General features: G+C 38.0%; 2 protein-coding genes across 2 annotated transcripts; one reads left to right on the plus strand and one right to left on the minus strand.

Annotated features, from left to right (window-relative positions):
• Window positions 1–191: 191 nt before the first annotated feature.
• LOC131651593 (uncharacterized) lies at window positions 192–2,568 on the plus strand. Its single transcript, XM_058921254.1, has 2 exons — window positions 192–1,013; window positions 2,086–2,568. Exons 1-2 carry the CDS (start codon window positions 475–477, stop codon window positions 2,498–2,500), a joined length of 954 nt encoding a protein of 317 aa, XP_058777237.1. The 5' UTR covers window positions 192–474; the 3' UTR covers window positions 2,501–2,568.
• A 132-nt stretch (window positions 2,569–2,700) lies between these two features.
• LOC131651594 (disease resistance protein RPV1-like) lies at window positions 2,701–4,073 on the minus strand. Its single transcript, XM_058921255.1, has 2 exons — window positions 3,333–4,073; window positions 2,701–3,179 (listed from the first exon to the last, which is right to left on the minus strand). The coding sequence occupies exons 1-2, from the start codon at window positions 3,833–3,835 to the stop codon at window positions 2,888–2,890; spliced, it is 795 nt and encodes a 264-aa protein (XP_058777238.1). The 5' UTR covers window positions 3,836–4,073; the 3' UTR covers window positions 2,701–2,887.
• Between the last annotated feature and the right edge of the window lie 19,776 nt (window positions 4,074–23,849).

Consider the following 23,849-nt stretch of genomic DNA (forward strand, 5'->3'; position numbering starts at 1 on the left):
GAATTATGAAGGCGAAAATCTCACTTTAAATGAGTTTATCCAGGGGTAATTAGTAATTTGGGTAGTAGTTTATTAAATTTCTTGAGTTAGTTAGATTCATTGCTACCTTTATATACACATTTAAATTTAATGTACAACGTCAGATCTCGATCTAACGATCACAAATGCACCAAATGCTTGAATGCACGAAGTATCATCTCCAGAAAATCGTTAGCCCGTGCGTGCCGTCGCTTCCAAAAAGTTTCTGCTTCTCACTCTCCAGGGGGTCAATCTCTACTCAGAAAAAAAAAACGCAGAATTTAGAACCACGTTGTGAACTCCGTTTGTTTTTGTTTTTTTCTGCACCCCCACAATTACTCAGAAGCTATTACCCATCTTCATGAATCTCAACACCAACCATTTTAACTTCCATAACTAAATCTTCTAGCACCAAACAAAAAAAGTTCCATTTTTCACCTCATTTTTTGGTCTCTAATGGCTTCTTCAGCTCTATCACTATCATCCCCATTCTGTTTCACACCAAAACCCCATCAAAGAATTTCAATTTTCAACCCTCATTCTCTAATCTTAAACCCCAGACCATCTCTTAAACCCAAAACCCCACTAACCCTTCATTACGGTTCTCCTCATTTGACACATTCTTTTGCAAAACTAGCTCCCACCCAAATCAAAGCTACTTCTAAGGAGGGTTTGGATGCTATCGATGAGCCTGAAAGACTGGTTTTTTATGAAGAAAAGCCGGTTAAATTTGCTCTCTGGGTGGTTTTCTGGACTTCTTTGTCTTTGGCTTGGTTTGCTTACTCTAAGGATGCTAATGCTGCTGCTGTTGATTCTATTAAAGCTTCTGGATTTGGGTTGAAGATTGCTGATTCGTTGAGGAGATTGGGTTTGCCTGATTGGGTTGTTGTGTTTATAATTGCTGCTCTTCCTGTTCTAGAGCTTCGTGGGGCTATACCTGTTGGTTATTGGTTGCAACTCAATCCTACAACCTTGACTGTGGTATCCATTCTTGGGTTAGTTTCTTCTTGCTTTTCTAAAACCTTTTGCTTAGGGGAGAAATTGATAGATACTTTTTAACATCAAATGTTAGTTGTTAGTTAATAGATCATTTGTTAGTACACTCCGTAGCACTAACACCTCTGGAAAAAACATGTCTGTATTGGTGTTCGAAATCAACACCGGTACGGCGGTACTTAATTGTTATTGGTATCTATGTATCAATGTCGGTGTCATGTTTTTGGAGTCTGTGCTTCTTAGTTAGTACATGTAAGTGGGATGTAGGGTTTTAAAAAGCGGTTGAGGGGTTGCATATCGATTCTTGATACCGTGAAAAATCATGGATACTGAACACCATACAGATATGAACACACCCGCGATGTGTGTAGAGCATGTATCAGTTAAAAACTTAGGAATCAATCTTGACCATCCTTATCTGTATGTGTTGAATACAAGGATGAAGAAAGGAAGGTAATTGCGTTCCCAAATGAAGTTTATTGGAGGCTTCTAACAATTTTTAGGTATTACCTTCTTTATATAAGTTGATTTTTATGATAGTTTTAACTTCTGGTGTTAAGCCTTGTTTGAGTGTTAGCTAAGTGTTCAAGTTTGTTAAAAGAAATTCTTCCAATAGGAGTTCAAATGAGGAGTGTTTGAAAGGGATTATACAAGTGTCATATGGGTGTCGGTATCAGAAACAAGTACTACATTTGATAGCTCAAGAAGGAGAAGTGTCCATGCTACATAGAGTTTTATGACAAAAGTTGATCCATGTAGCCGATCCCACTTAATGGGACAAGATTTTGTTGTTGTTGTAGCGTTTCCAATAGTAACCTTAGCAGTGCTATGGTGTAGCGTAATTTGAACATACCGCTAGTGTTCTGAGATACTCTATTTAATACAAATTGTTGTCAAATACTGGCCATAGCAGCGCTGTAGCACTGTAGTGTAGCGGAATTTGCATATATCGTTGGTTGTTTTTAGCAGTGTGCGATTGAGAACACCTTGTTGACATAATTGATTTTGGTTTTGGCAGTAGTGAGAGCTATTTGTCTGGTTTAATGAACAGAGTTTATATAACTGGTGTAGGAACATGGTACCTGTGCCATTCATCATACTCTACTTGAAAAGGTTTGCATCATTCGTCGCTTCAACAAGCCCTTCTGCATCACGATTCCTCGACATTCTGTTCAAGAATGCCAAAGCAAAAGCCGGACCAGTGGAGGAGTTTCAGTGGCTTGGTCTGATGCTGTTTGTGGCTGTCCCATTTCCCGGAACAGGAGCATGGTCAGGAGCCATTATAGCGTCGATTCTCGATATGCCGTTTTGGACTGGCGTATCTGCAAATTTCTTTGGTGTTGTATTTGCCGGGCTGCTCGTAAATTTTCTAGTGAACCTTGGTCTGAACTATGCCATCATTACCGGTATAATCCTTTTCTTTGTTTCCACATTCATGTGGACCATCCTTAGAAATCTTAAAAAAGGTCTGAACTCGTCGAGTTGAGGCCTTAAAATGTTGTAGACTCTTAGTTTTCTTTATCAGTGCAAAGAAAGCTGTTAGAAGTTTTCTTATCCATTCTCTTCATTCATTTTTATGCGCTTAAATTTTATGTAAATAATAATTTGTAACATTGAAATAGCTAATGTTTTGTGTATCCACTTTTCTCTGTTGTGAAACTGGTTGGGAAAATACATGGAAACAGCTTATGACATGTCCATAACCTCATCTATTGATATTGAGAATAGTCCAAATCACACCCTTGTTAAAGCTAGAGCATACAAATGATTTATATAGAATGGCATTTCTCATCACCATACTCATCAAATTGAAACTTCGCATATAATAAATAAACAACAATTGAATCCTCATAAAACTAATACATCAATTTGTTTAAAATGGAGACCTACTATTGTTGTTTGAAAAGCCCTCTAAATGTGAAAGCAAATCAGGTGTCAATCGAAGCAAACGGAGACTTCTCTCCATTTTAATTTCTGTAATACGTCGAACCGTTGCATTATACTTGTTCAGATTTTCAAGAGTAATTATACTTTGATAAAATTGATATTGGAGCTTTGCCAGTTTCTCTAACTTATCAATCTCATGATCTAGGTCACCAACATAAACTCGATCCACCTTTTCAAGAACATCCATAGCAATTTCTTCAACTAATTCCAATTCTGTCCTGTACACAAAGATTAAAAAAAACAGCACATGTAAAAATCTCATGATTATACAGAAAAAAACAGACAAACAGACAACAACTTGTTTGTTCCGCTCCAGTTTTTCGATGACAAAATCAATCTGGATGGAAAAAAGTTGATTGATATAAAGTTACCTGTTGACATTGCAATCCCAACCAGAAAAATTAGCAGCTTCTGTCAAACCTTTCCTCCATTCCTGCACCTTCTTCTTCTCCTCAAAGTTCTTCTCATGCTTAGCAAAAGCTTCAGCATAGCTTCCCCTCTGATTCCTAACATCAGAAGGATCAACGTCATAGAAAACCGGCACAACAACTTGCCCTCTCGTCTCTTTACATTCGAGTATTTTCACAAGTTCTTCCAGACACCATTTTGACTCCGCGTAGTTTTTTGAAAAAACAACGACGGAAAGCTTGGCTTCTTCGATGGCGTTAACAAGCGAAGTCGGTATTTCGTCACCGCTTTTAAGATCGTTGTCTATGTAAGTTTTTATATCTAATCTCTTCAAAGCACCGTTAAGATGGCTTGTGAAAGTTTTGCGTGTGTCATCACTTCTAAAACTAATGAACACTTCGTGATTTTCTTGAGGTGTATTTTTGGATGAGGATGTGGAAGATGAAGATGAATATGACCATGCCATGTTGATGCTAATGTGTATGTTACTATATGTTACAACTGGTTTATATATTTGTAGCACTGTGTGAAGGTTTATGCTACTATGTAAACTTTGATGGAAGAAAGATAAGGGTTGTTTGTTGTTTGTGACAACTCAGAGTTTTGAATTTCGTGGTTACTTCGTTATGGAACCTTCCCCAAAGGTTTATTATGAATATGGAAAAATAAAATTTAGACGAGCTAGCACATGATAAAATGAAGACTTTATGTGTGAAAAGAGTACAAGTGTTATGCATAAAACTCGGCGAGTCCACCATTTTAGAGCAAGTTGGCACTATATATGACAAAAAAAATCTTCCATTTCTTATTAGACTTCAATTGTTTAAGGGATCAATTATATATATATATATATATATATATATATATATATATATATATATATATATATATATATATATATATATATATATATATATATATATATATATATATATATATATATTGTGAATTCAATATAAAAAAAGAAAGAATAAAGCACAAGGAAGAAAAACACAAAAATTGGTTATAACTGCTATTCTTTTACTTTCTCTTAGAAAACAAGATTACAAGAATAACAAAATAACCTCTTTCACCCTAAGTTAGGATTTGCAACGTGCAGTGATGAGAGACTAGTATGCCATTTATAATAAAACCTAGTATACTAACTAATGGGCTTTTTCCACAAGGCCCATTACATAAGCTAACTTAATAACCAAGCTAACTAAACAAATTAGGGTTTAAACACTAAAAACTAATTTAACATGCTAACAACCCTAGCATCTTCGACACTAGCATGTGAACAACCTTCAACTTCATGCTTAATCCTGTCGAACCAAGAAGCTACCCTTCGACCATACTAGAGTTCGATCCAATATCTCACAAATCTCCACCTTGGATCTAACTCTACAACATCAAGGGAATAAACTAGCTTTCTTCATGCAGCTTTATCAACTGCATACAGTGGAAAAACTTGCAACTCGGCAATGACTTGGTAATCATATCAGCAGCATTGTGATCTGTCGAAACTTTCAGCACTTGGACTTCTCCATGCTCGATTACTCCTATTATAAAATGCAACCTCACATCGATGTGCTTAGTTCGCTCATGATATGTTGAGTTCTTCGACAAGTGTATTGTACTTTGACTATCACATTTAACAATGATACTTCGACCTTGAAGTTTCAGCTCCTTTGCAAAACCTTCAAGCAACAATGCTTCTTTCACAACTTCAGTTAAGGCAATATACTCCGCTTCAGTGGTTGATAGAGCAACAACCTTCTGAAGTGTTTCTTTCCAACTGATTGCAGTGCCAAATATAGTGAAAGCATATTCAGAAATAGATTTTCAAGAATCCATACAGCCTACATAATCAGAGTCGACATATCCTTTGATTACTACTTTACTATCTTCACCCAAGGCTCCACCATAAATTAGGACCCTGTTCAGAGACTCATTTATGTACCTTAAAATCCACTTCAATGCTTTCTAGTGAGCCTTTCGAAGATTCGTCATGCATCTGCTTACAAGACTTACTGCATATGCTATACCGGGTCTAGTACAAACCATAACATACATCAAAGAACCAACTATATTAGCATATGGGATACTATTCATATAGGATCTTTCGACATCAGTACTGGGACACTGATCTATACTCAACTTGAATTGATGGTTTGTTGGAGTCACAACAGGCTTCGAATTTGACATACCAAAATTTTTGAGAATCTTTCGTAGATATGCCTCTTGAGATAAGCATAACTTTGACTTCTTCCTATCACTTCGAATGTCAATTCCAAGAATCCTGGAAGCAGCTCCCAAATCCTTCATATCGAACTCCTTATTGAGTTCAACCTTCACCCTCATCACATCTTCGACATAAGTTGCTTGCTATGAGAATATCATCCACATAAAGCAACAAAATAACAAATGAATTACCAGGTCGAAATCGGAAGTACACGCAATGGTCGAACTGACTTCTAATGAAACTTATGCGTGCCATGAACTTATCGAATCTCCTATTCCATTGTCGAGGAGATTGTTTCAGCCCATATAAAGATCTCTTTAGCTTGCACACATAATTTTCCTTCCTCTTTTCGACATACCCTTCAGGTTGCCTCATCAGGATCGTTTCATCTAAATCACCATACAAGAATGCAGTCTTCACATCCATCTGTTCCAGTTCAAGGTCGAATTGTGCCACCATGGCAAGCAACATTCAAATGGACATATGCTTCACAACAGGAGAAAGCACATCATTGAAGTCGACACCTTCTTTCTGGGTGAAACCCCTTACGACCAACCTTGCCTTGTATCTTTTCGACGCCACTCCTTTGATTCCTTCCTTAACTTTGAAAATCCATTTACAACTGACTAACCTTGCTTCAGCAGGTTTCTTGATCAGTTCACATGTGTGATTATGATGAAGAGATTTCGTCTCATCATCCATGGCCTTCAGCCATTCAGTCTTATTTTGAATCCTCATAACTTCCTTATAATCTCTAGGTTCATCATCAAGAACCTCGCTGGAAGAGATTAGTGCATAAGCTATAAGATCTGCATACCCAAGTATCTGAGGTGGCTTGATGACTCTTCTCAACCTATCTCTCGGCAATAGATGCATCTTCTGCTTCTTCGACTTCATCAAGGATATGCAATTCAGCATCAACTTGCTCCACCTCAACAGGAATCTCTACATGTTTCAGCTCTTCTGAACTTCGACCATTATCATCAATTTTCTTGAACGCCATCTCAGCTTCATTGAAAACTACATCTCGACTGGTGATACACCTCATGTGACCCGGCTCTAGGTACCATAGCCTATAAGCTTTGACTCTTTCAGGGTATCCCATGAACATGAATTTCAGAGCTCTAGATTCGACATTGTCTTGCCTAATCTGAGCATATGCTATGCAGCCAAATAATCTTAGTTTGTCGAGATCTGGTGGATGTCCCGACCAAACTTCTTCAGGTGTCTTCATATTTAACACTGTCGAAGGACATTTATTTATCAGATATGTTGATGTCGAAACAGCCTCAGTCCATAACACCTTCTTTAACCCAGCACTAGTCAACATGCATCTAACTCTCTCAAAATAGTTCGATTAAACCTTTCAGCCAAACCATTTTGCTGTGGAGTACCTGCAGTAGTTCCGTGTCTTGCTATATCAGAGGTAGCACAAAAACTGTTGAATTCCCCATTGCAAAATTCAAGACCATTATCGATTCTCAACCTCTTGACCTTCCCGCCAGTCTGATTTTCGACCAGAGTCTTCCAACTTTTGAAATTCTCAAAAGTTTCATCCTTAGTCTTCTGGATGAATACCCATAACTTCCTAAAATAATCATCAACTATGGATAGATAATACCTTGCTCCTGAATGTGATGGACACCTTGCAGGCCCCCAAAGATCAGCATGGATGTAATCAAGGGATCCATGTGTTATTTGTTTGCCTTAGTTGAACTTCACTCTGCAATATTTTCCAAGTACACAGGGTTCACAAAACTTCATCTTTTCGACTTTGTCTCCACCAAGAAGATTTTGTTTCCCTAATTCGACCAGACCCCTTTCACTGACATGGTCCAATCTCATGTGCCAGATTTCTATCTTCGACAAAGGTTTCGTGGATGCAACATTTGTCGAACCACTTACAACTTCATCATCAAGAGTATACAAGCCTTGTTTCTTCACGCCTTTCAAGACTTCCTTCGACCCCTTCATGACTCTTAGGATACTTTTCTCTCCTTGAAAAACATACCCTTTCTTGTCGAATTCACAAAGAGAAAGCAGTTTTCTCTTCAAATTAGGAACATACTTGACTTCTGTCAACAACCTTATTGACTCATCATGGAACTTGAATCTCACATATCCAACACCTGCAATCTTGCAAGCTTTGTTGTTTCCCAGTAGTACTGATCCACCATCTTGATCACATAATTCCTCAAACAAGTCTTTGTTTGGAGTCATGGGCCAAGTGCAACCTGAATCCATAATCCACTCTCTCCTAGAGTCACTGCTCGAAACCACAAGGACATCAGATGATTCGAAATCATCTTGAACAATGGCTGCATTGCCATTATCCTTACCTCCATTATCTTTCAGGCGTTCAGGGCACACCTTTCTTTTGCGACCCTCCTTCTTACAATGATAGTATCGAATACTAGATGCTTCGCCATTATAAGACTTCTTCTGACTTTTTCCTTTATTCTTGTCGAACTTACCATCCTTTCGCAAGAATTTTCCTTTAACGGCTAAACCATCACCAATAGTCGAAGGTTTATGCTCCTTTCGTTCGTTCAAGTCCTTAGAATACAACACTGATTGAACTTCTTCAAAGGTCAGAGACCCCCTTCCATACAAGAGAGTTTCTTTGAAGTGAGCATGTGATCGAGGCAACGCGCACAATAGTAACAACGCTTGATCTTCATCATCGATCTTCACATCAATATTTTCAAGATCAAGAATCAGCTTGTTGAACATATCCAACTGCTCAGCTAACACTTTGTCTTCAATCATCTTAAATAAATACAAAGCTTGCTTTAGGTAGAGTCAATTTCCCAATGATTTGGTCATGTAAAAACTTTCAAGTTTCGTCCGTAACCCTGATGCCTTCGTCTCCTTTGATACCTGTCTGAGAATCTTATCACCAAGGCTCAACAAAATTGCGCTGTGTGCTTTCTCGATCATAGTCGTCTTCTCTGCTGCCATTAATGCAACATTCATGGCTTCCTCTCCCTTCAACGCTTCCAAGCAACCCTGCTGAACCAGTAGGGCTTTCATCTTCAAGCGTCACAGACCGAAATCATTCACTCCGGTGAAATTTTCAATCTCATACTTTGTTGAAGGCATCTTCTCCATGCTCATTGCACCAGATTTGTGAGATATTGGATCGAACTCTAGTATGGTAGAAGGATTCCTTCTTGGTTCGACATGATTAAGCATGAAGTCGAAATCTGTTCACATGCTAGTGTCGAAGATGCTAGGGTTGTTAGCATGTTAAATTAGGTTTTAGTATTTAAACCCTAATTTGTTAAGTTAGCTTGTTTATTAAGTTTTCTTGTGTAATGGGCCTTGTGGAAAAAGCCCATTTGTTGGTATGTTAGGTTTTTATTATAAATAGCATACTAGTCTCTCATCATTGCATGTTGTAAATCCTAACTTAGGGTGAGAAATGTTATTTTGTTATTCTTGTAAACTTGTAATCTTGTTTTCTAAGAGAAAGTAAAAGAACAGTAGTTATAACCAATTCTTTTGTTCTTCTTCTTCCTTGTGCTTTATTCTTTCTTTGCTTTATACTTTGTTCTTGGCATTGAATTCATAATAAATTGATACCATTTGTTAGCGTAACAATCGGGGGAGGGTCAAGTTCGGGAGCATTCCACTTGAGCAACACACCTTTGTGGGAGACACACCAATTCTCCACCTAAAACCTTAAGGTGATACACCCCCTCCATGTGGAAACTCTTCGTCCACAATATATATATATATATATATATATATATATATATATATATATATATATATATATATATATATATATATATATATATATATATATATATATATATATATATATATATATATATATATATATATATATATATATCCATCAATACGTGATTCTCTTGAGTCTAAAGTGGTTGATTTATTAGCAATAAATGGTCTTAAAAGAGACTCGTCTATTGTGAAGGGTCCTAAAGATAAATTTTCTAGTCGTTTTACGACTAATTTGTGTATTATAGTTTTACCAAATGGAGAGAAATATGATAGAAATTGGCTTGTTTATTCAAAAAGGTTTGATAGAGTATTTTATTTTTGTTGTAGAATTTTAAAAGAGTGATTGGTAGAGATCAATTAGCAAATGAGGGTTTTCGTACTTGGAAACATGTTGGTGAAAGACTTAGAGAGCTTGAGGCAAGTATGGAACATGTTGACAATATGACTATTTGGTGTGAGTTGCTTAAAAGAATGCAAAATTTGCAAACTATTGATAAAACAACTCAAAGGTTGATTGAGAATGAAAAGGAACATTAGTAAAATGGTTTAACAAGAATTATTACAATAGTGAAAATTCTTACTAAACATAATTTGGAATTTTGTGGTTCTAATGAGAGATTGTAAAAAAATAATATTGAGAATTTTTTAGGCATAATTGAAATGCTAACTGAATTTGACCCAATTGTCTAAGAACATGTTAGACGTATCACAAATGATAATCTTCATGTTCACTTTCTTGGGCATAATATTCAAAACAAGTTAATACTTTTGCTTTCTTCTACAATTAAAAATGAAATCATTAGAAAAATAAAATAAGCAAAGTATTTCGCAGTGATATTTGATTGTACTCCTGATGTTAGTCACCAAGAGCAAATGTCTTTGATAATACAACATGTGGATGTTTCTTTAAATTCTGTTAGTGTTGAAGAATCTTTTTTAAGATTTTTGAATGTGAATGATACAACTGTTCAAGGTTTTTAGATGTTTTACAAGATGAATTGAAAAATATTGATCTTGAGATATTTGATGTGCGGGGACATGGTTATGATAATGGGTCAAATATGAAAGGAAAACACCAAGGTGTATAAAAGAAATTTTTAGTCATAAATCCAAGATCCTTTTATACTCCTTGTGATTGTCATAGTCTTAATTTGACATTGTGTGATATGAATAACTCTTGTGCTAAAACTATATTTTTTTGAGTTGTTCAATGTAGTTATACTATTTTTGCTAATTCTACTAAGAGATGAAAAATTTTGAAGGATAATGTCTTTGAGGGGAACTATCATGCATTGTTGATGTTTGCCTCTTGTAGAGTAGAAAGCAATATGACAGCTAGTGATATACCAGTGGTGTGTATTTCCTTATATTTTTCCTGAAGATATCTACGACTTGCATCTAGAGCGTGAATCTAAGTTTGAAGATGGTGAAGAGCTGTTTGTTTCTGCTAAGTAAGTAGATGAGTCTGTGAAAGATGGGGTGATGGTGTTTATGGTCATAGCTTCATTGGAGGCTAAGAGTAAAGGAGCAATTGGTGATTTTCCCGTCTTTTGTTAATTCTCAAAAGTGTTTCCTGAAGAGATCAGTGATTTGATGCCTGAGCGTGACGTAGAGTTTGCAATAGACTTAGTGGCCGGTACGAGTCTAGCGTCCATGGCTCCATATCGGATGTCTACGGTAGAGTTGAGTTTTCTTGAAGAAACAACTAGAGGACTTACTCGAGAAGAAATTTATGTGGCCTAGTGTTTCACTGTGGGGTGCACCAGTGTTGTTGGTGAAGAAGAAAGATGGTAGTATGCGTTTGTGTGTTGACTATAGACAATTGAATAAGGTCACTATTAAGAATAAGTATCCGCTTCCAAGAATTAATGATTTGATGGATCAATTGGTTGGCGCATGTGTCTTTAGTAAGATTGACTTGAGGTATGGATATCATGAGATTCATGTGAAGGCCGAAGATATTTAGAAGACAGCTTTTAGAATGAGGTGTGATCATTATTAATATTCAGTGATGCCATTTGGTGTGACCAATGCGCCAGGTGTGTTTATGGAATACATGAATATGACTTTTCACGAGTATTTGGATAAGTTTATGGTAGTGTTTATTGAAGACATACTAGTTTATTCGAAGATGGACGAAGAGCATGTTGAACATCTGAGAATAGTGTTGGAGTTGTTGAAGGAGAAACCGTTATATGCTAAGCTATCTAAGTGCGAGTTTTAGTTAAGAGAAGTGATTTTTCTAGGCCAGGTAATTTCTAGTGGTGGGATTGTCGTTGATCTGTCAAAAGTTGAGGCTGTAGCGCAGTGGGAAGCTTCGAAGTCGGTGACAGAGATTATAAATTTTCTTGAATTGGCTGGTGTAGCGGGGAAAATCTGAGATCGAAGCCATGGAATTGACTCGACTCAATATTTCGTTTGAAATTGCCACCGCGCTTTATTGTTTCCAAAAGAAAAGGGAAAAGAACGTAAAACCAAAAGTTTGTTTTTAAAACAAAAAGAGAACTCAGGTTCGGGTGTTGATTATACAAGGGGAAGGTTTTAAGCACCCCTCATATCTGTGGTACTCCACAGGAACCTTTTTGAAAATTTGTGTCGTGTGTGCTAAAAAAGAGTTTGTTTTATTTTTAAAATAAGCTCGGCAAGATGTTAAGCCTTGTGCCTACATACCTCCTCGGTGCAATGGAGAAGTCAGAGCTAATGTAGTTCCGCTTAAAAGGGAAAAACGGTTTAAAAACGAATAAACACTTTATCGTCGTCGGAGAGAAATACTCAGCCATTGATCTTGAGCATGAGAACAAACGAGTTCTTTGCATCGCAAATGAAAGAAGGGCTCCAACTCGGATAAAATCAACGAGTATGCCACTAGCTCTATCACACGGAAAAGATCTCATTATATCAATCAATTTCAAAATCGTGGGGTATAACCACTCGTTTCGATAATTAGTCGTGTCTAAACTTTTGAAGAAAAGCCACTAAGGGCAAAAGATATTTTAAGAGAAAAGGTATTGAAAAGATTGCAAACATAAGAAGGTTTTTGAAAAAGGGAGAAGATTTTGAAAATTTAAGAAGGTGAGGAGATGAAGAGGCTAACCTAGTGCATAAAATAAAAGCTAAAGAAAAGAACGGTCTAACTGAAATAAGAAGCCAGTACTTGACATTACGGGTCAAGGTAGATTTCCCATCCTTCGGACTTATCAACACCAAACCAACACATACTTGGGGATCCAGATGAACTTATTATCTTAGCACCACTTTGTATTAAGCACATTAAAATTCTGACGAAAATCGGGCAGAGTAACGGCTGTTTTCGGGTAAAATCCTTATCTCAATGCCTTGTAATTAACCATCAAGGACTTTAAAGGAAATACCTGCATACACAAACAGACAACAATCCAATGCCAGACAGACATAACAATCACAGAGTAATAACAGAATAAGGGTCCAGAGGCACTAAGTCCATAAGTCCACATCTCCAAAATGCTAGGGATAGTAACCAATAGTCCAAAAGAGAGCCTTAAACGTTTTTTAGATTTTTGTTGTTTATTAGTGTTTTAGCATAAAAGTAAAGTATGGTCCAAGTGGACAAAATAAAATAGCGGAAACATAAACATAGTGTCCAAATGGACAAAGAAAAATAGCGGAATGTAAATATGATGAAATGATAAAGCATAAAGCAAAATATAAAGAGCAATATAATAAATTGCGGAAATTAAAGTTAGTGGTTAGATGTTAAAGATAACCATCTTGAAACTTGTCAAGTATGTTATCAAAGTTAGTAAGGAAGATCGATGGTGATTGAAGGATGTTCTCGGATTTAAATTCAATGGACATTTATCAGAAGCTTGATAAAATCATAGCGACTACACGATAAACCTCCATAAGTATTAAATCAACCGCATACAATTCTCTTCCATATTTGATCTTTTTTATTTATTCGGGACACGAAATATTGTGCTATGTTAAGCAGATCGCCAAGTGATTTATGTAGAAATCACCCTACAACGAGGCCGGTCAAAACTTTACGTGCTAATGCATGCGAGAGAAGCGATATGTAGATCACTCTCCGAAAGCAATACCGCACGAAAAAAAAAATGGTGAGTGATCTAGTTTTTACCAAGAATCCATAAGAATTCTCAAGGTGTTAAGACTTTCATCGATCAAAATAAAAAGAAACAAAAGATGGAACCACCTTAAAAGCTCCTTTCAACCATAATTTCAATCACTTAATTTTGCGGATTTGGATTCTCATCCTATGGACGCCCTAAGTCCATTGAAATTAGAGAGAAATTAGGCCTCTAATTTGTGATTCAGAGAAAATATCAAAAGAATGGAGTAGAAGAAGAGTTAGAACCAAAAACAAGTCAAAAATAGCAAAAACAAGCATTCTGCTTCACCGGAAATCGATTTACCTCTGTAGGAAATCGATTTCCTGCCTGCAGAATTCAGATCTGGCGCAAAAAATAGAGTGGAAATCGATTTCCCTCTGTAGGAAATCGATTTCCTGCACACAGTTTTCAAAAACACAACATTATGAACTTTGAAACTTGATTTAGACAAACATACAAACACCTTATGATCACATATCCATTGGAGCACGAATTTTCCACAAAATCACCATCAAATAGGACCAATATAGCATCAAAGATGCATTGAACACAAGCATCAAAGATCTACATCTTAGAATTTAGGAATTTACCAATTCTTGAAACAAATTGTTGGAGTAACTTCAAGAACAAGCACAAAGTGTGTAGATACTTCAAAATTGGAGATGAACAAACAAAGCAAAGAGAGAAATGTAGGAGGTTTAGTTCAAAACTAGTAAGATTCAATGTGAATCTCACTAATTCTATGAGAATGAACTTTGGGTGAGGGTTTTGGAAAGGGTGAGAAATGAATTTGCAAGCAATTTTTTGGCTCTCCAAGCTTGAGAAATGAGAGAGTAGAGACCTCTATTTATAGGATGAGAGAAAGAGTAGTGGCAATTTGGTCATTTGCTCTTGGTTAATTAACTTGTGTTTAATTGGTACTTAAATGGTATTTAAATGGTAAAAATGGTAAAATGTGGTTTAAGTGGGTTTAATGAAGGGATTAATTTTGGTGAGGTGGAAAAATGACAAAGTGATCAAATAAAAAGGTGCCAAAATGATGTCAAGCTTCCCTCCTTATATATTTTTTGAATTTTGCGCACAGGAAATCGATTTCCCATAGGGGTAAATCAATTTCCACCTTCAAATTTCCAAAAAAAGTTTTCTTGCACTGTTTTGATTTTTTCCCGATCTTTTACCTGTAAAATATAAACAAAAGAGACAAAACACATATTTTTTTGATTTTTGTTAGTATGAACAAATAAAAAGCTAAAAGCGCTTGATAATTCCCCTCAGAGACAATCACAGTATCAAAGATAAAGCCTCACAATGGTGCTCTTGATTAATGATTAATATGCAATTGATGTATGATTTTAGGGTCAAAAATTGGGGTACGACAGATGCCCCTATTTAAGTTTCTTCGGTTCGGAGATACGATGATTGGAAATCTTCGTTTTAACGAAATTGAAGAGACTTAAATATATAAAACACAAAATTTTTGAACCTAAAACATAATGCGATGTTTAATGAATGCATATGATGACGATGAAACACGACAACACTAGGGAGGCAAAGGAAATCCACTGGGGAAAACAAAATGTCTTGCGGGAAGAACTCCACTTGGGAAGACAAGACTCTGTTGGAGAGACGAAACTTTGCTGGGAAAAGAAACTTCATTGGGGAAAACATTTCGCACCAGAGAGGTTAAAGCATCACCTTTTGCTAGGGGTGAGAAAAGGGGGCATCCTCTTTCACTGGGGATGAGAAAATATGCATCCTCTTTCACTGGGGAATCATAAGATATGCATCCTCTTTCACTGGGGAGTCAGAATACCCATCTTTCACTAACAAAGAACACACCATCCTTCCACTGATGATATGAATAGAAATGCATCGACGTACCACTGACGATAAAAATATAACAATATACACCAACGTTCCACTGAAGGTGAAAGGAGATGCCCCGTCGTACCACTGACGATAACAGATACCAACGTTCCATTGAAGGTATGAAGAGAAAGACATCGACGTACCACTGACGATGAACAAGATACACCAACGTTCCACTGAAGATGAACTACCAACGTTCTACTGGAGGTAGAAAAGGGAAACACATCGACGTACCACTGACGATGGAGATGTAACATACACCAACATTCCACTGAAGGTGAGAAGAGAAATACATCGACGTACCACTGACGATGAAGATAACAAGATACACCAACGTTCCACTGAAGGTGAGAAGAGAAATACATAAACGTACCACTGACGATGAATATAACCATATACACCAACGTTCCACTGAAGGTGTGAAGAGAAATACATCGACGTACCACTGACGATGAATATAACCATATACACCAACGTTCCACTGAAGGTGTGAAGAGAAATACATCGACGTACCACTGACGATGAATATAACCATATACACCAACGTTCCACTGAAGGTGAACTACCAACGTTCCACTGGAGGTAGAAAAGAGAAATACATCGACGTACCACTGACGATGAATATAACATATACACCAACGTTCCACTGAAGGTGAACTACCAACGTTCCACTGGAGGTAGAAAAGAGAAATACATCGACGTACCACTGACGATGAACATATAACAAAATACACCAACGTTCTACTGAATGTGTGAAGAGATGCCCCGTCGTATCACTGACGGTGAAGAGCAATCAATAATACTTTGCTTTTATTTCAAAGGTTGAGGATGCAAACACAAATGCATAATCTCAACATTCATCATCCAGCGACCAAAATTCAATCCATGGCCAAATGGAAAGAAACTGCCACATGAGACCAGATCAAGTGAGGGAATAACTCACTAGATTTCTGTTCGTAAGCATCTGAACAGAATAACTGAAACACATTATCCACATATAAACAAATTCAGTGGTGATTTCAAGGAAAGTGAGTATTTTCTGCTTAAGACACTCTAAATGAAAGAGCAATCTGATTGACAATAAACTTCATGATAGCAAATATAAATGCATGACTGTTTTTGATGCATGTTAATGATGCATATGCTGCCAAAACTTAGCACAAGGATTAACTCAAGAGATAGAGTACAAAAATAACATAATCAAGCAATGTCTCAAGCTGAACACTAGAGGTATCATCCACAAACATGAGCAGAAATTGCTACAAACTTTTGATGGCCTCGGAATAAATGCTACCCACACTAAGGGAACATCGGAGCCGAGAGAACGAAATAGCTGAGTTCTACATCATATTTGAACCAGACCAAAGGTACATCAATTGGAATACATTCTGTATCTGAAATACATCAACATATCTGTTCCTTGTAATGCACTCATGCATCAAAGTAAAACTAATTTTATATTTTCCAAAAGGATTTTGTTGAGATCAATTTTCTCTTTGTCTTAAAAATTACTATCAACAATAAATGACATTTTAAGAAATATGGAAGAAATAAGATTGCAAATAACATGCAAAGGCTCAAACTTTTTTAATAGAATGGTAGCCTACGAAAGGCAAGACCCCACGGATGATTACAAAGTTTGGAAAGTGGTAATTTTGTGGAAAAGGTACATTGAAATGTAATGACCCCCTCCTCTCTCTCAACTTGGAATTCCTGAGCAAAGGCTTCCGTTGAAATATGTTGAACTTCTTCATGATAAACAGATGACTGCTGATGATCAAGTCTTGTCTGATGTAGTTACTTGCCATGAATCCCTAACTTTTGCCTGGACCGCCCTTTCGGGTTTTCAGTCCACCGGGTATTTTATTCTATTTATGTCTCTAATTTTTGCCTGGACCGCCCTTTCGGGTTTTCAATCCACCAAGACGCTCTTTTTTGCCTAAGCCGCCCTTTCGGGTTTTCAACTTAGCGAGCTGTTCTTTTATTATTTTTAGGCGAAGTATTTCTTGACTACATCAGCATTCACGGGACGTGGGAGCTCTTCTCCATCCATAGTTGCAAGAATTAATGCACCGCCAGAGAAGGCTTTCTTAACAACATATGGTCCTTCAAAATTAGGAGTCCACTTGCCCCTTGAATCGGAGGTGAAAGAAAAGATCCTTTCTTCATTCTTTTCTGGTACAACTGACCATGCATAAAGCCGTCATTCTCTTTTCTTCTATCAAATTCAATTGATCAAACCTGCTCTGACACCACTCAGCCTCAGATAACTTGGTTTCCATTAAAACTCTCAACGATGGAATCTCGACCTCAATAGGAAGCACTGCTTCCATACCATAAACCAAAGAAAAGGGAGTTGCCCCGGTTGAAGTACGAACAGATGTACGGTACCCATGCAAAGCAAACGAGAGCATCTCATGCCAGTCCTTGTACGTAACAACCATCTTTTGCACAATCTTCTTAATATTCTTATTTGCTGCTTCAACAGCTCCATTCATCTTTGGCCTATAAGGCGAAGAGTTGTGATGTTCAATTTTGAAACTTTCACACAGTTCTCTCATCATGCTATTATTCAGATTCAAGCCATTATCAGTGATAATCTTGCTTGGTACACCATATCTGCAGATAATGTTGTTCTTGATAAATCTGACCACAACTTGCTTTGTCACATTAGCATATGAAGCAGCTTCTACCCACTTGGTAAAATAATTGATTGCTACCAGGATGAACCGATGTCCATTCGAAGCCTTGGGTTCAATCATGCCAATCATATCAATACCCCACATAGAGAAAGGCCATGGAGAAGAAATAACATTGAGAAGCGTCGAAGGCACATGAATCTTGTCAGCATACACTTGACATTTGTGATACTTCTTTACAAACTTGTAGCAATCAGATTCCATTGTCAGCCAATAGTAACCTGCTCTAAGCAACTTTTTAGCCATCGAATGTCCATTGGCATGAGTACCAAAAGAACCTTCCTGAATTTAATGCATCAACATGTCTGCTTCGTGTCTATTGATCGGGAAATTATAGCAAGTGTACTATTTCCTCGATGTAGTAGTAAAGAAGGGTAAATACCCAGTATCGAACTCGCGGACTGCGTGTAAACTACAAGTTTCACAATGATTCAATTGAACAAAAATATCATGGGGGTTGTTTTGGTTTGTTTGATTAATTAGAATTACTAGAAATAAATAAAACACTAAATAAAAGATAGCTTGGTGCAAATATGAGCAGATATGCTAAGGTAGATGTATGAATCCTATGTAACTCCTTGAAACCACCGTGTTCATGAGATGATTTAATTATAACTGTGTATCAATTCTATAAATAGTTCTCCCTAATTCCTTAGTGAAGAACCCCTTAACACTAATTAGACAATCTCAATTCCTCAATAACTGAATTTAGTATTAGGTCTTTTATGCATTAGAGTCTAGAATGAATGATCACTAAAGTGCAATCCTTATTCCTAAGCGATTTGCCGGAAGTGTTTTGATTCACAAGCATTAGGGAGGTTTGTCACGCCAAACCCTAACCATAGAACGATAAGATACTTTCCAATATAATAAAGCATTAAGAACAATGAATCAAAAACTCAATTTATAATTAAACATCAAATTCATCAACAACGGTTGTGACAATTCATCACATAAAAAGATTCAGGGACATCACCCCTAGCATAGTGTTGTTTAGCTACTCATAATGATAAAGAAAACAACAAGAGTAATTGAAGTCATTACAAGAAATTAGTGGTTGATATGATCTCCAATCGCCAGTGCTCTTGAAGATCTTCTTCCAAAACCCTTGACTCTTCTTTCTCTGTAATTCTCTCTGCTCGATGATCCCAGATCCCTCTCTTCTATTCCTGTTAGGTTTTAGTAGTGTTGCTTCACTCACTCAGTATCCGGAATGACCGAAATACCCTTAATGAGGCCCAAGGTTTCCAAAATATCAAAATTAGAACATCTGCCCGCGCTCAACAACACGGGCCGTGTGCAGGAACACGGGTGCCCGTGTTGTCCATCTGGCCCTCACCTCAAAATTCACTTTCTGGGCACTTTTCCACACGGGCCGTGTGCAGGAACACGGGTGCCCGTGTAAAACCTCTGTTTTGCTCTCCAGAATCCACTTTCCAGGCAGCTTTTGACACGGCCGTGTGGGTGCACACGGGTGCCCGTGTTGGCCTCTTCTTTAGCTCTTTCAGCTCCTTTTTCTCGCCTCGGAGCGCCATCTTTCTCGGGATTAACCTGGCCAACAACATACTAACAACCAACGCATAAAATGGCATTTTTATGAAGCTTAAACACACTAATAATGTAAAAGCTCAAACAACCGAAAAACTAAGGAACTTATATAAAAACTTAAAACAATGCCACATTGTATTACCAAGATTACAACTTTTGATCGGAAAAAGGTGTGGAAACTTACTAGAAATGGTGACCGATCACAACCCCACACTTATCTCATTGCTTGTCCTCAAGTGATGTATCGAGTCAAAACAAAAGGTCACCGACAAGATTCTTTTCTCCACAACACAACCAGGTTTTTCGCAAGGTTCCTACACTTAGCAATCAAGTGTAAGGTTCCCTTCTTCCGACTATCCATGGCATTCCCACCTTCGAGCACGTCTATCACCTGCAAGCTTTTCACATTCTCACAAAATCTCTCCGGGTTAAGGTGTTTACACTCATAGTATCAAGGCATGCATATTACTTTTAACTTTGAATAAATTCTCAAATCACTACACACAAGGATCACACACACTTTATGAGGTCTTCGGGTTGAAACGTGGCTTAGGTTTGGTGGGTTAACAAGGAATGGGATAACGATTGGTTTTAAGTGCTCGGCATCACATAGGTTTCACTTCTTCACTCATTTTGATCTGTATCTTAAGAATGGGGTTTAAACCTTCTTTAGCTAAAAATGGACAAGGGTACATGCATTATTCTTTTTCTCTTCTCTTTTTTTTTTTTCTTTTTGTTTTCATAAGATCTATATTCAAAATTTTTTCTTTTCTTGTACTCTTTTCTTGTTCCACTCTTCAATGGTTTACAACCCCACACTTAGATCTTTTTATGTCTTTCGAGTGATCTATTATGAATGCCGAGCAATGATACAAACAATGAGAAGGCAAGTGGTGGGAAAATAACACGATGGACAAAAATAAAAATTACGGCTCAAAGGGGGTTAACAATGGATAACATGCAAACGGGATGGTTAAAAAGGCTCGGGGTTAAAACAAAAAAAACTTGCCTCAGTGTGCGCTTTCATAGTGTGCTTGTGTTATGAGAAAATACGCAAAATCAAAGTGAATAGTGCCATACCTGAACTTGACTCTCATATGGATGTTATGCATTTGGCTCTGATGTCTCACCGGGTCGGTTAAGCTTGCATGCTTCAACGTACTCTAAGTGTTTTGCCATTTCCTTTCATCAAAAGTTCACCATACTCTCTCTTGGTTCAGTGTGCTTCCTTGCGTCCTACCTTCTTTTCTTGGTTGTGTCAACTTCCGTGGTGCCTGTAGAGATAGAGTGTGAGATGTGTTGTTCAACCACTATCTAGTCATTCGCCCCCTTCCGACTTGTATCCAACCAGGTAACACAATGGCAGCACTGCAAACTTGAAATAAACATAAAAACAGAAGACAAAAGAAAAAAAAAAAAAAATTTCAAATTAAACAAACTAAACTATGAATTCAAAAAGAAACAGAAAGCAAAGCAAAATAAATCCTCCCCCACACTTGAACTAAACATTGTCTCAATGTTTTAATTCTAGTGTGACGGAGATTACCAATCTCACTGATAAGGCGGTGGAGGAGGAGGGTCCTGAGGAAATTGCAACATGAGGCGCCGCATCATCTCCTGGACATCATCCATCACAGCTCCTTGCCTGAACAACTCAACACCCTGTCGTGTTTGCTCGGTGCGGAGAGCGCCTACCGGTCCAAACTCTACCACCTACAAAGGAAACGAAATAAAACAAAGAAAATGAAAGTTAACGGAAACAAACGTGGGTTGCCTCCCACGGAGCGCTGCGTTTAACGTCGCATGGCTCGACGGTCAATCGTCCTACTAAGCAAGACGAATGACATCAACCTGTCCAACTGGTTGACCTTGGAAATATGGCTTTAATCTCTGCCCATTAACTTTAAAGGTGTCTCCATTAGCTTGATTTTTTATTTCAACTGCACCGTAAGGGAACACCTTATGAACCACAAATGGTCCCGACCATTTGGATCTCAATTTTCCCGGAAAAAGCTTCAAACGGGAATTGTACAGAAGGACCAGCTGTCCTTCCCAAAACTCTTTTTGCTGAATCCTCCTATCGTGCCACTTCTTAGTTTGTTCCTTGTAAACCTTGGCATTTTCATACGCACGATTCCGGAACTCTTCTAATTCATGCAACTGTAAGATTCTAGAATTTCCTGCTAGAGACAAGTCCATGTTCAAGAATTTAGTTGCCCAAAATGCCTTGTGTTCAAGCTCTAAAGGCAAGTGACATGCTTTTCCATAAACAAGTTGGTATGGTGACATCCCGATGGGTGTTTTGAACGCCGTTCGGTAAGCCCATAACGCATCATCTAGCTTTGTTGCCCAATCCTTTCTCGATGAACTCACCGTCTTCTCGAGAATTTGTTTGAGTTGTCTATTAGACACCTCTACCTGACCACTTGTTTGAGGGTGATAAGGGGTGGCTATCCGATGCTTCACATTGTATTTCTGCAGGAGTTTCTCCATGAGGTGATTTAGGAAGTGCGTTCCTTCATCACTAATAAGTGCTCTTGGTACTCCAAACCTAGCAAATATGTTCTCCCTCAAGAACTTTACTACCACCTTTGCATCATTAGTTGGTAAAGCTACCGCCTCCACCCATTTTGAGACATAGTCCACTGCAACTAAGATGTAATTCTTCCCGAATGATGGTGGAAACGGACCCATGAAGTCAATTCCCCAAACATCGAATAGCTCTACCTCTAACATGAAATTTTGGGGCATTTGATTTCTTTTTGAAATGTTCCCAGTACGCTGACACTTATCACATTTTTTTACCATTTCCTGGGAATCTTTGAACAATGATGGCCAGTACAATCCTGACTGCAACACTTTGGAGGCAGTACGATCCCCACTAAAATGCCCTCCATATTCCGAGTCATGACATGCTCTCAACACATCCTTCTGCTCCTCCTCAGGCACACATCGTCTTATCAGCCCATCTACTCCTCTCTTGTATAGGTAAGGGTCATCCCATAGATAGAACCTGCAATCATGAACAAACTTTTTCTTGCGGTTAGAATCAAAATCGTCGGGTATTATACCGCCAACAAGGTAGTTTGCGTAATCAGCAAACCAAGGCACTCCAATAACCGCTAGGATGTGTTCATCAGCAAACTCATCCTTTATTGGACGCCGCTCTTCTGTCTCCTCAATGGGTGACATTCGTGAAAGGTGATCTGCAACAGTGTTTTCACACCCTTTCTTGTCGCGAATCTCTACATCGAACTCTTGGAGAAGTAGAATCCACCTCAGAAGTCTGGGTTTTGAATCCTGCTTGGCAAAGAGATATTTTAAAGCAGCATGGTCAGTATAAACAATCACTTTTGAACCCAACAGATATTGCCTGAATTTATCAAAGGCATACACAACAGCTAGCAACTCCTTCTCGGTGGTTGCATAATTGATCTGTGCAGGGTTCAAAACGTGACTGGCATAATAAATAACATGAAGCAATTTTTCTCTTCGCTGTCCAAGTACAGCCCCCACTGCAATGTCGCTAGCATCGCACATGATCTCAAAGGGTAGAGACCAATCAGGGGCAATCACAATGGGTGCCGACACTAGTTTATTTTTCAGTGTCTCAAATGCATCGGCACACTCTTTATCGAATACAAAAGTCCTGTCTTTAACCAACAAAGTGGTGAGTGGTTTGGCTATCTTAGAAAAATCCCTTATGAACCTGCGGTAGAATCCCGCATGGCCAAGGAAACTTCGAATACCTTTCTCATTCACAGGTGGTGGTAATTTTGAGATAACCTCCACCTTAGCTTGATCAACTTCGATTCCCCTGTGGGAGATCTTATGACCAAGAACAATGCCTTCTCGTACCATGAAATGGCACTTCTCCCAGTTTAGGATCAGATTACTTTCTTGACATCGCTGCAAAACAAGTGAAAGGTTAGCCAAACAATTATCAAAGGAGGAACCAAAAACCGAGAAGTCATCCATGAAGACTTCCATATGCTTTTCAAGCATATCAGCAAAAATAGAAGTCATGCATCTTTGGAAAGTCGCTGGGGCATTACACAACCCGAACGGCATCCTTCTATAAGCGAAGATACCGTATGGGCAAGTAAAGGCTGTCTTCTCTTGATCCTCCGGTGCAACCGCAATTTGGTTGTATCCAGAGTACCCATCCAGAAAACAATAGTAGTCATGCCCGGCCAATCTTTCTAACATTTGGTCAATGAATGGCAATGGAAAATGATCTTTTCTTGTGGCCAGATTTAGTCTTCTGTAGTCTATGCATAC

The sequence above is a fragment of the Vicia villosa genome, linkage group LG2 (assembly GCF_029867415.1).
Source record: "Vicia villosa cultivar HV-30 ecotype Madison, WI linkage group LG2, Vvil1.0, whole genome shotgun sequence".
NCBI lineage: Eukaryota > Viridiplantae > Streptophyta > Magnoliopsida > Fabales > Fabaceae > Vicia > Vicia villosa.